At 55.2% G+C, this 14,513-nt stretch overlaps 1 protein-coding gene across 1 annotated transcript; it reads left to right on the top strand.

Moving 5' to 3' along the window:
- Positions 1-41: 41 nt before the first annotated feature.
- On the top strand, positions 42-1,766 carry LOC101771829. Its single transcript, XM_022824717.1, has one exon. It carries the CDS (start codon positions 327-329, stop codon positions 1,599-1,601), a length of 1,275 nt encoding a protein of 424 aa, XP_022680452.1. The 5' UTR covers positions 42-326; the 3' UTR covers positions 1,602-1,766.
- Positions 1,767-14,513: the final 12,747 nt, after the last annotated feature.

The following is a 14,513-nucleotide window of genomic DNA, read 5'->3' as shown; positions in this document are numbered from 1 at the left end:
TTTTGAACTTTACATTCAGAAAGGACGGTGCGTTCCTGGAGATCATTTTCATTTGAATATTCTCACGCCGGCAATTTGGATCTTTGTTCATGGCAGGATCAACCCAGGACGAAGGAAAATAACTCTTGTTGATTGTCCTCAAATGACCTCAACGTCTTTACTTGGTTCATTGGAGGACCAGCCAAGTCGAAGGTTGTCTCGTCCTCCTTTCAGTTAATTCAGTGCATCCAATCAAATCCTTGGTCCACTATCAGTTCACCCGAAACTTGAATACATAGGTTTTTCGTTCAGATGTTCCCAACTCCCTACCCCCTACGTGCTCTTCTATGGGAAATTATTTCAAATGGCTTTGGCGTCCCCAAATCTTCCACTCCCTTCAGCTCCGCACCCCAAAACCCTCCATCCCCTTCCTCCCTTCGCCGCCTCTGGCGTCGCGGGCTGGCCGGATCCTCCCCTGCCTCGAAGCCACGGAGCCGCCGGATCGCACGCCCCCGGCCCTCACCAGCGGCCTCCGCGCCGACCTCGCCCGCCGGTACCACCGCTCCATCCAACCGCCCCTACTTCTCGGCTTCATCAGCGCCGCAGGCTTCCAACCTGCCGAGGCGCCCCATCCCTCGGCCGCCGCCGCCCGCGCGGTCGCAGGCGCCGCCGACTTCTCCTTCGACTTCGTCCCTCGCCCCACCAGCTTGAACCACCGCTGGCATCCGTGCGATGTCCGCGACGGCCGTGTCCTCGTCGACTGCAGGCGCTTCACGGAAGACGACGACGAGGAGGAGCGCTTATCCTTGGACCTCGCGGTGTGCGACCCCTTGTCCAGGCGATACCTGCTGCTGCCTCCCATGACCGATGACCTGCTCGCCTCCGTCGGCCTCCGAAACCAAGACATGTTCAATTCCGGTGCCTCCTTTATCCCTTCTGAAGATATGGAGGACGAGACATCATTCAGTGTGATGTGCTGGATGCATTCCAAGACCAAGTTTGTGGTATTTTTCTTCTCTTCATGCTCTGGCCATCGCCACTGGAGTGTTGGTGCATCTACCAGTTGGGATGATCTAGGCTTGCACGAACAAGTCGACTCGCTGGGTTCATGCCAATGCGTGTATGGCTGCTTCTATTGGAAACTGAACTACACAAACAAGCTGCTCAAGCTTGACATGAGCACTATGGAGTTATCCACATGTGACCTCCCTCCTGATCATGAGGATGGGGATATCGTCATTGTGGAGTCAGGGGAAGGCAAGGTTGCGATGTTTAGTCAACTTGGTGCAGGCAGATCAGTGGATTATTACAACCTTTTGCAAGATGGCACTGAGAAGTCCCATGAGTGGCATATCAAGGGTACCATCCCATTGCCAGCCCAGTATACTAGTGAATTCTACATTAGTGGTCCAGCTGAAGGATGCATTTTTCTAGCAGGCACTCAAAAAGAACAGGATGCGGTACATTCAGTGTTCTTCTCACTTGAGATTAAGTCTTTCAAAATTGAGAGGGTCAGTAGGAAAACCTTTGCCTTTCGCTATGCCCTTCCGTATTTTGGATTCCCGCCATCTATGACTCTAAGAAGAATTCAAGGATATGAAGTGGTAAGAGTTTTATCATAAGTGCTTGCTGGCCTTTTACATTTCACAGACCTTTAAGTTTCTATCACATACTCACATGACTGTGATGCAGGAATAACTTTAATTTTGTAGTGCACATTCTAGGCATTTACACCTTTTGATGCTCAACATTGATTGTGGCTTTTCTAGATCATTCTGGTCACCACGTGGCACGTCCCTCCCCTTCCTGTTTATAAGGCACACACGCTGCACACACGCATATCAAGATTTAAAGTTTTCAATTTTTAACCAATATTTTTTATTTTTTAATGTAAATTTGACATGGTTGGATTTGTAATCAAATATACTCTCCAATGATTATAAGTCTATAACCATAAACAATATAATATAAGATAAATGAATTGTCAAAATTTAATTTGGGAGACCGTGCCATATCATACCACGCCTCATAAACAGGAATGGAGGGAGTAAGTACTACTTTTGAGCGAATCAGCTCTAATGTATCCTCCACCCCGTCTAGGTTCAAATTATGCCTTGGTGATGAAACTGTGAAAGAGTAGTCTTTGGGTCTTTGCTGCATTTTCAATGGTGGTTTCAAAGTTTTAACCCTACTCGGCCGTTCAGTTGCAAGATTAGATTTGGGTCCAGGTCTCCCTAGGTTCGTTGCTGTGGACTGTGGTGTCATGGTGTGGACTGTGGAGTGATGACGCAGAGGACTTTTCTGTTTCTAGACATCTTATGTATTGTCTGGCGAATCCTGTGTCTCTGTCCAGTCACATGTAGAAATGTAGGCACGTTGTGTAATGCTTAACATGTGTTTAGTTTAAGTTGTTGGAATTTCCTTATGTTTTGTACAGTGGTTAAACTGTCATCCTATCTCAGTCTTTGGGAAGCCGGCTTATTAAGTCATTTTATCCCTATAGCGAATATAGTCATTCCAACATATTATTGCTTTCTTTTTCTTGCTATATAATCCAAAAATGTACTAGCAACCAAGAAAAAGGGTGTACTAAAAGAACTCGATTGCAGTGCTGAAGTTGACTATGGACCCAAGCGAGAGGAAAATTGAATAATTGATTTCAGTGCTGAAGTTGAGTATGGGCCAAAGCGAGAGGAGAAATCCTGGTTTTCTCCTCACGTCACCTTCCAGATAGGTCTAAGGCTATTCCTAGTGGGAAGTTTCATTACGTGGTTTTCAAAAGTGACATGTCATCAAAAAGAAGTTTGTTGATGAATGAAATAATGCCCTCAAGCATAATTTCATTTCATGATTTCATAGGCTGTCCATACCATTTAATTACGAGGCATATGATCAGAGGAAACGAAACTCTATAGCCTCCGGTGCAAGCTTCTAACGGATTTCATAGTAATGCACTTGACTAGTTATGCGGCATGTTTTAGTAGCTTAGGGTAGGTAGATGTAGATAGGTACATTTGAATCGCCTGGTGGTGCTTACAGCCTACCAGTCAAAATCAAGCAATGAACAAATTAGCTCAGAGAGTCAACAAATAGACTAACTAGGGCACAGTCTACTAGTGGGATATGAATATGCATTAGTAGTAGTTATTGCTGCCGGATTGGTATTAACAGTTGGTCAAGTCTAACCTTACGTTTTTCAAGTAGAAGGATAGGGCATTAATTACCTGGGTCGATAGGTACACCTTTATAATTAATTACTAGCACAAGGCTCTCATCTTACTTTCATACGTAACCTGTCGCATCGGATGTTTGATACTAATTAGAAGTATTAAATATAGTCTAATTATAAAATTAATTGCACAGATGGAGTCTACACTAGTAGAGAATTTGACTTTAATCCCGGTTGGTAGGGTGCAAATATCCCGAAAATGCATCCGGGATAAACCAATCGGGACAAAAGGGGGGGTCTTTTATCCCGGGTCACTCAACCGGGACAAAAGACCCCCTTTTATCCCGGTTGGTACGTGGGATTCGAACCCACAACCTCCAGCCTTGCGCGTAGCTTCCTTGCCATCCCACCTACACACCACATCTGACTATGTAGGGGATACTATCCTTTTGTATTAACTCATGGGGGCCCCTTTTATCCCGGTTGGTATTACAAACCGGGATAAAAGGCTCTTGACTCTTTTATCTCGGTTGGTGTTACCAACCGGGATAAAAGGGGGGGTCTTTTATCCCGGTTGGTGTTTCAAACCGGGATAAAAGGCCTCTCAGAGTCTTTTTTTCCCATTAGCCTTTGCAACCGGGATAAAAGGTTCCAGTTGGTGAGCCCTCCACCAGTGACCGAGTTTTAGTCCCGGTTGGTGAACCTTTTGTCCCGGGCCAACTTTAAACCGGGACAAAAGGGGGCGTATGGAAAGCAAATTCTCTACTAGTGCTAATTCGTGAGACGAATCTATTAAGCCTAATTAGTCCATGATTTGACAATGTGCTACTATAGTAAATATGTGCTAATGATGGATTAATTAGGTTTAATAGATTCGTCTAGCGAATTAGTATAGGGATTTTGCAATTAGTTTTATAATTAGCTCATGTTTAGTCCTCCTAATTAGCATCCGAACATCTGATGTGACCCTCCTAAAGTTTAGTACCTCGTATCCAAACACCCTCGTAGGCGAAAACTTGGAAATAGTGCATACACAATTTCATCCTCATGAAACTCCTTTCCTCTCTCACTTCATAATTACCTTGCCATATCATCACATTCGTCTGATTTGCTCGTGTGTCCAAATAGCTAGCATTATCTATCCCAAATTCCAGCTTTATGATTCTTGGTCCAATTTAGGGTATGTTTAGTTGAGCTGCGACTTTTGGAAAAGTAGTTGTGGGCTGTAGAAAAACTGTTGTGAGATGTGGGCTGTGAGAAAGCTAAAAGCCGTTTTGGTGAAACAACTGTGGTTTTTTGGAAACACTTACGAATGGACCCACATGTCATTTACAGTCCACCCCTCTCAACTCTCTCCCTCTCTCCCTGACGAGTGGACCCCACTTGCCATCTTCTTCTTCTTCCTCCCGACGATACACAGATGCTGTGCACCTCACCGGGCCGCGGCGGCGCTCTCGAGCCAAGGCCATAGCTCGCCGCGCCTCAGATCCGCCTACCGCCGCCCCTTCCCTACTGCTTGAGCTTGCGAGCCAGGAGGGGTGCCAGTGACGAAGCCTGCGCTCCTGGACGCCGACTACCAATCGCATCGGACCTCGTGAGCGGCGGCGAAGCCAATCACCAGGCCGGAGGAGGAGATCCCACCAGCGTGCAGGGGCGCCGTGCCGGAGTACATGAGGCGGGCGCGGGGGCAGAGCGCTCACCTCCTGGAGCTGCTGTCGGAGGCCCTGGGCCTCCACGCGAGGTACCTGGAGCACGACGCCGGGGAGGAGAGGAAGCGACCGGAGAGGGGTGCCGTCGGTAGGGAGGGCGGGCGGCGGTGGGGCAGCGATGCGCCTGGGAGGAGGACCAAGGGAGTCGGATAGGGGCGCAGGCGCCTGGGAGGAGGAGAGCGGAGGGAGACCGGAGGGGGCAGCCGGTGGCGGCGGCAAGGGTCGCCGCTGGCCAAACCTAGTTGCGACCTAGAGAGTGCCGCGGAGAGACGAGCGACCCAGAGGGAGGGGGTGACAGGAGAAAACAAAAACGAACCGGTATGCTCATAACGGATGGCAAGGTGGGTAATTTGGTGGAAATGTTGCCCTCACAGCCAGTAAAAGCAAGGGAGAGTGGCTGTGAGATTCGTATAGAGAAAAAAGCAGCTTTTCTTTAAAGTCAAGGTATGAGATTATCCCTTCGGTTAGCTTTCAGCTTTTCTTAAAATCCAAAGCACTTTTTTCAAAAGGACCCTTAAGAGTACCAAATGGAGGGCTTCTCTGACAAGGATATCATAAGCGAGTTAACTCCCAACGCCGAGGGACAATTTAAGTTCGATGCTTATACCACGGAACGGACTGAGACAGTATAAACAGCTGGACCGGTGGAACCCGAGCCCTGGGCCTGACAGTTGACAGGAGCTACGGTCTCATGGGAGGAGCACGTGGTGAAAGTCCTCCATATCGTACGCCTGCACCAGATCGCGGAATACGATCCTATTGAGTGCTTCTCAGTCCAGACCCGCTTCTAGCCTACTTCGACTTCGACGAGGAATCCAGGGCTAGGCGCGGGCTGCCACTCCTCACTCTTTCTCCATCCGAGTACAACCTGCTGGAGGGATCCGTCAACGTGGTCTCCCTGAGGATTCTCTGCCTGCGTACAACCGTCACCGCTTGGAGCAGGTGCAACCCACTTCGTCTTGACCGGTTTGGGCGCTAGGGGAGATTGGATCTTGCGCTGAACCACCCTGAACTGCCTTGGTGAAAGCTGATAGTTTTGCACTATCCTTCTCCATACTCGCAATTGCCGCGTCAGCAACAGTTCCCAGCGTGTAGGCAGATTCAACTGGCGGAACCAACGGCCCACTTGTTGTGGTCTCAATCTCTGCCTGCGTTGCCACCAAGGGAATAACCAGCCCAAGAGGAGGCCTGCTTCCTATCTCCCCTGCCTGGCAAGACTGGCATGGGCTTGGCACTTCGGTGTCACCTGCTCTGAGGGGCCCGTCGCAGGATCCATGTCCATCTACTGTTCCTCCTCATGTGCAGACGATCGCTGCAAGGGTGGGACCATCGCAGCAGCCAACGCCCGTCCCCCGTATGCGGTGCCACAACCTCGCGGGGTGGGCCTCGCCTTAAGGGTAGCCTCCAATCGCATTGGATCTTGGTCCGGGAAGACCAGATGACCCGGTGGCAACTGATCTCGAAAGCAGCAGCCTGACGCGCCAGGCAAGATAGTTGCTCGTGGCTTGCCCGATGCTTTTGGAGTTGATCCAGCCATTGTTTTGCCACTTGCAAATGTGTTCAGCTGCAGGGCCACCTCCAGCTCGTCGATCGTCGTCGCGATGTGTTTGTTTGAAACCGTTTTTCCAGAGCTGCTACAGCGGGCAAGACGGTGCATGTACTCGGCTGGTAATGCACTACCCCTCTTGAAGTGGGCCCCCGGCCATCGGTACGGCTTCCGCCTGCGCCGGCGCTCCCACCACCGGCTGCGTTGCTCCTGCGGAGGAAGCCAGCGTTGCGCCGAACCGGTGCCGGCGACGGAGTACAACTCGGCACCTGCAAAGCCATCGGTGGTGGCCCCTGGTCGTGGACGAATCGTCGTGGCGGTGGGGCGCGCCGTGCCCCCGCTCCTCCCGCTGCCTGGGCCATTAGCAGGGACCGTGGCCAGCTGCAGTCCCTGGCGAGGGCGGAAGCTGTGGCACCGTAGACATCTTCGGGGAAGCTTGCATGTCGCTACCCGGTACGTGTATGAAAGGCAGTTCATGCACCGTCCGTCCAGCTCGAGGGGAATGCGTCTGGCCGGCGGGGAGGTGGGCAACCGTGCCTCCGTGCGCTGGAGCCACCGTCTGTCGAGCAGTACTCCTAGAAGCCATCGTCGTCCACCCGAGGTCGTCGACGAGTAGGGGCGTCAGCCCGGGGCTCAACAGGGCCGAGGTGGGCGGCGAGATCCCGCGACAGTGGTCGACCGTCCCCCGCACGAAGCGGGGCGGTAACCATTAGCAGTGGTGGAGGAACGCCGGTCAGAGGCGGCACGGGACCGAGGCGGGCGGCGAGATCTCGTGATAGTGTTTGACCGTCCCCCGCACGAGGCGAGGCGGCAACCAACGGCAGAGGCGGGTTCCTTCTCCGGATGTGACGGGAGGGGTGGTGGTGCTTCTGCTTCCCCCTAGCTACCGCACCCCCAGCCAGAGGCTCCTCCACCTCCGGGTCCAACAGCGACCCAAGCTGGGGCGATTCCTCCAGGGCAGTGGCCTGCACGGGGGAGCGACAGAGAGCGTCGCGGTAGCTGGTTGGCGAGTGCGACGGCGAGGGGGTGAAGCCGTAGTCGACGCAGTCCAGCTCGTCGTCGCTAGCCTGCAACCAGCCCCTTGTTGAATCCCTTCGCGACGACGGCATATCAAACTGCTTCTGTGATAAATGTGTCTATCTATCAACAAAAAGATCGATCGTGAGATGGTCATTCAAGTGTATGTCGTTCTAAGAGACTCGTGAAAAAGAATTGTGTCGCTGCCCATTTTGCTAATAAGTTGGAATCTTAATTTGTTGCCAGGATTCTGCAGGTAGCTAGTCATGAAGTTTAGCGTGAATATTTTTGTTATATATGAGAACTTGCATATGATACTTTTCCAGTGTACTGTGTGCCTACTAAGCACTCTCTTCCACCATATACTTACCAGTCACAATGATGTGCAAATGGTAGGAGCTGTGATAATTAACACGGTGGAATGCAACGTTGAAAACCCAAGTCCAAGAGTGTAGTGCTACTAAAGTTTACATTGCATAGCTTCACTGTGTGCCACTGAAATTCTTGGATTCCCTTGTATACCATCGCATCAATATCTAATTCATCCCTCAGTTGTTATGATCGCTGTTAAGTTGCTACGGAAAAGACGTTTACCACTCCAATCAGCTCTGCAGCTCACCAAGCAGGGCAAACCTCGTCGTGCGTGGACGGAGCTGCCGAGGAACGAGACGGACATGTTGTACTGCCATGGCATCACCAGCACCACAGCACGGCCGACCCGTCGGCAGCGTTCCGCTCCAGCAGGTCGCCCAGCGTGACGCCCTCGGCGCCTGGGACCGGCCGGCCGGCGTCGCGCACCGGCGTGGTCTCCGAGTTCATCGACCACCCGGCCACGTACAAGATCCGGCGCCGCGCGTCGCGGATGGCGGCGTACAGGTCCTCCCACAGCCGCGGCGGTCATTATCCCGTTATGCCCGCCCGCCACTCTGGTACATCTTGACACTAGAGCTGGTCCGCTCCGGGAAGAACGCAGGCTTGACGCAAGCGAACCCGGGGAGCTAGCTTGACTCCGGCCCCCCAGAAAGGGTCGCCGACGCGGAGGTCGAGCCAGCGGCCCAGCACTCGTTCCGTGCTGCTTCTTAGTCCCAGAACCACTTGTTGCCTCTTGCGATGGCCTCGCTCCTGCACGCTTGATGGCGGCGCCAAACCATGGTGATGCCACCGCCTGGCCCCGATGATGGCAAAGGCGGGGGGAGGCGGACGAGACAAGAGAGATTCAGCGGGAAAAGGGGAGGATAAGTCAGGAGGAGGAGGAGCGGAGGCGACGGCGAGGCGGCGCGGCGGGTCACCAGGGCCGCGCAGGGAGGGGAGACCGTCAACGGTTATGGCGGAGGGACTATTATGGGAAAAGCTGCCGATTATATTAAAAAAACATTCAGGGCACAACAACAACAGACAGCAGAACAATAACACCGACCGGTTGGATTGGGACATGAGCACAGCCGCACAACTCCACTTGAAACACCAACTCAAAACAACAACCGGTTGAATTGAGACATCAACACGGCTGCACAATTCAACTCAACTCAACTCCACCCCACCACGCCACACCACCACAACCTGGGAGAAAAGCTGACAAGTGACACTAATCGCAAGCGCCGTCATTCCTGACGATATCCCACGCCAACTAGCCGCTACCATACAGAACTGACCGCCGCAGTCTGCTGCAAGCCATGTAGCTATCACGACTGTTCCACCATATCACCGTCATCTCTTTAGGCCACACACACAATCGTCGATCTCAACATGGTCTTGCGTTGGCAAAAGTCAGAAGAGGAGCCCACCACATCTCACCGAGGAGGCCACGGCCATGCAGGACCCCACGCCAAAGTACCGCTGTTGCACCTTACACGCCAAAACAACCGAAGCACTGCATCGGATTCTGAACCTCCAAGGCAACGCAGAACGCATGGGTGCCTCGCCATATCCACCGCCGTGCACCACTCCTCGGACTCTTCTCGGACACACCACTCCTCGGACACACCACCTTAAAGCACACGGGGGTCTCGCCTCTCCCGCCACTGGACTCTCTGAGGATCCGGGTTTGCTTCGCCGTCAGGAGTGACTTGGTACCACCGAGCCGCTCCAGAAACTTCACCTTTGTCTTACCGTCAAAGGGGTCACAGCTGCACCATACATGCGGACTCAAATCTTCCAGCGAGCATGGGTCATCCGCTCCTCCTCGCTGACACGGACCCTTCCCGCACCTCCTCACTCGCAACCACAACACCTCGGTCACCACCACCACATGTGCGGCCACTCCAGCACACTCTGCCGCTATCTCCGCCACGCCTACGCCGCAAAGATGGCCCCGCGCTACCAACCACACCTCCATAGTGCCGTTGGCATGCCACTGCGCAGGCCGACGCAAGCCATACCACCATGGTGTCGCTGGCGAGACTCGCGTGAACCACCCTTGGCTGCACTACCACAACACCTCCAAGCCGCGCAGAGCCGCATCCTCGATGTGCTGCTGCTAACACCCACGCGCGCGCACCACCGCGCCGCTCCCAGGTGCGCCGCCTGCGCACCTGTGCACCACCACACCGCTCCCAGGTGGCCTATCATCACGAGTTCCTCCCGGCCGCCGCACGCACGCCTCCGTGGCTCGTGCCGGCTGCCTCCAGCCTTCACCCGCTCACCTCCGCACGCTACCGCGGCCCCGTGCCAACTGCCGCCGGCCTTCACCTGCGCGCGACCACCACCCGACGCTATCATCGCACAGTCACCGCCACTCCGCTACCGGCAAGCTGGCTGCCGCCGCCACCACATCCTCCGGCATGCAGCCAACCACGCCTCCCTCCGCAACCTCGCCGCCACTGCTCTCCATGCTCTCGAGGAGGGTCTTGCTCCACCACGTGAACGAGGCAGCCACGTCCGCGGCCGTCGCCTCGCCCTACCACTCCACGCCCTGTGCCTCGCGCAGCTGACTGCGTGCCCTCGTTGACCCATACATGTCACTCGCCATCTTAGTCGCGGCTATTGCCCCGCGCCGATCCGGCCCCGAGGGTGCCGGATCTAGTCCCTGGGACGCCGGATCTGCCGACCCGGGACGCCACCGCACCAAGGACCAGCACAGGTCCCCGGCCGGTGAGAGAGGCCCTGCCGCCGCCTTCCTAGCAGGCGCTCGAGCTTACGGTGCCCTGCTTCGGCGGTGGCGAGGTGGAGAGAAGGCTGGAGGGGGGTGGCGGCGGCGGGAGTTGTGGTGCCGCACGGGGCTCACTCTCCCTTATCTTTTCTTGGCAATTTTTTTATGACCTCAATTTTGTGGAGAGACTATTCTAAAAATGTGTAGGGAATTTAGTGTAAATAATTGGATTGCGATTATTGTAAAGTGTTGGGCCACGATACGTGATAGAGGCTTTCCGCAAAAACGTTGAACGCCGGGGAGGGGATGCCCGCGCCGACGAGTGCTGGTTCTCGACCGTGACCGCCGCGGCGGGGTAGGCACAGTGCCCGCATGCGGAACGACCGCGCGCACTTTGCCCGGGGCGCCCCCTCGCCGGGCTCCGGCGGCGTCGCGGCACGCTGGCCTGGCCCTGCACCACGAGCCCGCGCTCGCCCGAGCACGACGTCGCCGTTGATGCACGCCATGGCGGTCAGAAGAACCAGAACACCTAGACTTGGAGCTGCGGCCTACAGATGAAGTGGAGTGCGGTGCCGTTGGGCCAGAAAGGAGCGGAGCTCGCACGCCAGCCCCGTCCAGTGATGGACGCCGATGAGCCCGTCGATGTTCCAGCGCGCCTTGCATTGGTCTCCCCGTCCAAGCCGTCCCGGAGCGCGGCCTCCATGGTTCGAATTAACTGGGACAGGAGACGTCGTTCTGTGGAACAGGGCGCCGGCATCTGCTTGTCACCGCACGGGAGTACGCGGCGAGAGCAGGTTCTTCTCGCCGTGCCGGAATAGGTCCGGCCGGTAGTAGTCGGCGGCGCGAATAATGCGGCAGTGCGCGAGCTACCTGCTCCGCGATGCGCACCGGAGGATGCAACCGTAGGCTGACGGCTCTAAGGGGAAGAGAGGCGGCGGCGGCGGGGACGAGCAAGGGAGAGCCGAGGGCACAGAGCGAGACGGCGTTCATGTGGCGCCTGCCGTGGCCGGTGGCCACCGTTCGGAACACCGGTCAGGACATGGGCGCCAATGTTGGATGAAGGGACACCTTGAGCAGGGTCCGAACGGGGCAGCGCTCCGGTGAGCCACGCCGTGCTGCGGAGACGGGAGCTGTTGCGGCAGAACACAAGTGCACAGGCTGCCAGGTCGTCTTGTGAAGAGAATACTGATAGAGCAAACCGATCAGTCGGCATGGACGGATTGTAAATCATGAAAATAGGATCAAAATCGAGGCATAGCTGCTGAAAACAACAACAACAACAACAACAATGCATGTTTTATTAGATCATGCTCATGAGGTCAGGAATTGCATGTGTGAGTAAAGAGTGGGTAAAATTGCGTTAACACTGTCAGAAACAAAGAGTAATACACGTTTACAACTTGTTGGCTCTGAGCTGAAGCTAAGCGACACTTGTTGCATCAAAACATCTACAGATCGCTGATGAACTCCTCGATGAAGGCCGGATCAAACTGCACGAGGGGCTCCGATAAGATCAGTTCCACGTACACGTCGTCCATCAGCGGACACGCCAGGCCGCACATGTCATCGTCGTCGTCGTCGGGGAGTGCACTCGGTGTGCTGCCGCGCTCGGGCGACGAAGCAACCGTCAACTTCTCAGGGCTGAACTCGATCTCCTCGCCGTCCGTAGATCGATCCTTTCGTGACGGCGTCTGGACGCACGAGGTGGCGCATTCCGGATGAGCAGCGCGTGGCGGCACGGCGCGGGACGCCGAAGAACCCAAGAACTCGTCGAGGCTGATCTCAATTACGTCGTCGTCGTCGTCGTTCGGCTGGTCTTGGTACTCCGGCGCTGCGGGCTCGACGCCTGCAAACAAGCTCTCGAAGTAGCTTTGCAATAGCAGCTCGTCCTCCAGGATCTGCGAGAACGACATGGCGGCGTCCGCCTTCCTCTTCTTGCCGGCGATCTTGGGGCGGAGGTAGTCGTCGATGAGGCTTTTGTCACGGGGGGCGTAGTACTCTTGCAGCTCCATCGGTCCCGACGATGAACGATGGATTGGTGGTGGGATTGCCCTCGATCGGCTGCGCTCCGGCCGGCTACTCGACGGGAGGAGGACGATCGATCTCGTTCTTGGCGATGGCGACTCGATCTCGACTGGAAGAGGATGCACTGCCGTGGGCGCCTTTTTGTTGAGGGAAGGATCTGCAGCGTAATGGCGGCAACTCACCCCTGCAGAGTCGGAATCAAACGAACCGGTGCTGAGTGTCGGACTGAAACGCTGCCACGATTATCTGAAGTTTGCTGCTCCGCAGACATCGCAAAAGATCCGGCGGTCAATTGCGAAAACTTGTAAACTTTCCATTCCGTAACAGAATCACGTCCTGTGTGTCCGTACATTGCAGTTGACGAGTGGATTCAGATTGACGCGACCATACCCAAGTCTTCATGTCTTTATAAGCGCCGTGCGCACCTTCTGACCTTCACCTACGATCCAATCGCCCTCCCTCCATCCTCTCGCCAAGAACCACACCTTCGCGTACGATCCAATCATCCCCTCCTCGATCTCGCCGAGAACCAAGAACCTTCTGACCTTCATCCACGATCCGATCGCCCCCTCCTCGTCTAGCCGAGAAGCAGCTCGACTTCGATGGCTGCCGAGGACACCGGCGACGACGCGTCCATCGCCCTCCTGCATCGCCTGCGCTCCGGCGCCACCGTCCACTTCGTCCACCACGTCGACGTGTGCTCCGCCGCCCCGGAGGACCTCGTCGCCGACATGGAGCCGGCGCCGGGCACCGGTGTCTGGTACTTCTACTGCGTCAAGAAGTACAAGAGCACCCACGGCAGGCCCGGCGGGCACAGGCAGCGCGCCATCGCCGCCAGCGACACGTGCTGGCACTCGGAGGCCGGCGCCAAGGACGTCAAAGGATCCCAAGGCGGCGGCACGGTCTGCAACCTGTCCTACGGCCGCAAGGATGGCCGATCCTTCACCCGGCTCGGATGGTGCATGATGGAATACGACGACGCCACCGGCGGCGGCGACCACGTCCTGTGCAAGATTTACCGGTCGCCACGCGCGCAAGGGAAGCCGTCGTCCGCCACGTCGAAGACCTCGTCCGGATCCAAGCGCAAGGCCGGCGGTGAGCACACCGAGGCACGGCCGGCCAAGTTGTTGCACGAGCAGGACACCTTCTTCACCAACGACTATGCTATGCCATCCACGGTGGCCCAAGTCAACGTCGGAGGCGGGGAGGAGCAGCATCTAAGCACGCAGGACGGCGAATTCGTCGAGACCTCGTATGGTCTGCTGCCGTCGGATGTGGCCCAAGTCAACGTCGAGGAGTGGATCAGAGGGATGGAGATGTTCGGGGGCGAGGAGGAGCAGCAAATCAGCAAGCCAGAGCAAGACGACGGGTTCGTCAAGGTACCTCCCCTGATGACCGAGGATATTACAGTCGAGGATTATTTGCTCGCCCCAGAGACGACGTCCGGCGAGGCCAGCGGGATGCCAGCGACGTTTACACCACCGGACGCCGACCTCTTGGATGTCTTGGAGCGGGACAGCGAGTTCAGAGTCCTACAGGAGCAGCAGACTTTGCAGATGCAGCCGGCACACGCGGCCGAGCCGGATCCCATGGCCGAGTTCGCCGGTAGTCTCCAGACACCGTATGCAGCGGCGATGGCATTGGCATGCCAACATCAAGAGAGTCACTGGATGATGCAGAGCTTTCTTCAAGCATATCCTTTCCAGCTTCCGTGTCTCATGTATTGACAAGGCTAGAAGCCTAGAACTAGCTAGGTTCTTTGTGCTGAATGCTGATTAAGCTGCGCATCATTTTTTGTTTTATATCAGGTGTAAACAAGGGAGTTGTATGAATCAAACATGCTGTGCTTGAATTTTATATAGCTGGTTGTGTGTAAGTTCAACTTCTTCTCTTGCAATTTCATCATCAGATCAATAACACTCAGTGAACATTGTGGTAGTAGTAGTATCTCTTTGAGATTATCTATTCAGATTTCAGAGT

This window comes from Setaria italica, chromosome II (assembly GCF_000263155.2).
Source record: "Setaria italica strain Yugu1 chromosome II, Setaria_italica_v2.0, whole genome shotgun sequence".
NCBI lineage: Eukaryota > Viridiplantae > Streptophyta > Magnoliopsida > Poales > Poaceae > Setaria > Setaria italica.
The sequence above is the reverse complement of the archived record's forward strand: the minus strand, read 5'-3'. Positions and strand labels throughout refer to the sequence as shown.

Bases quoted from the DNA above. Each gene is read 5' to 3' on its own strand.
- LOC101771829 (XM_022824717.1), top strand. From the start codon at position 327: ATGGGAAATTATTTCAAATGGCTTTGGCGTCCCCAAATCTTCCACTCC.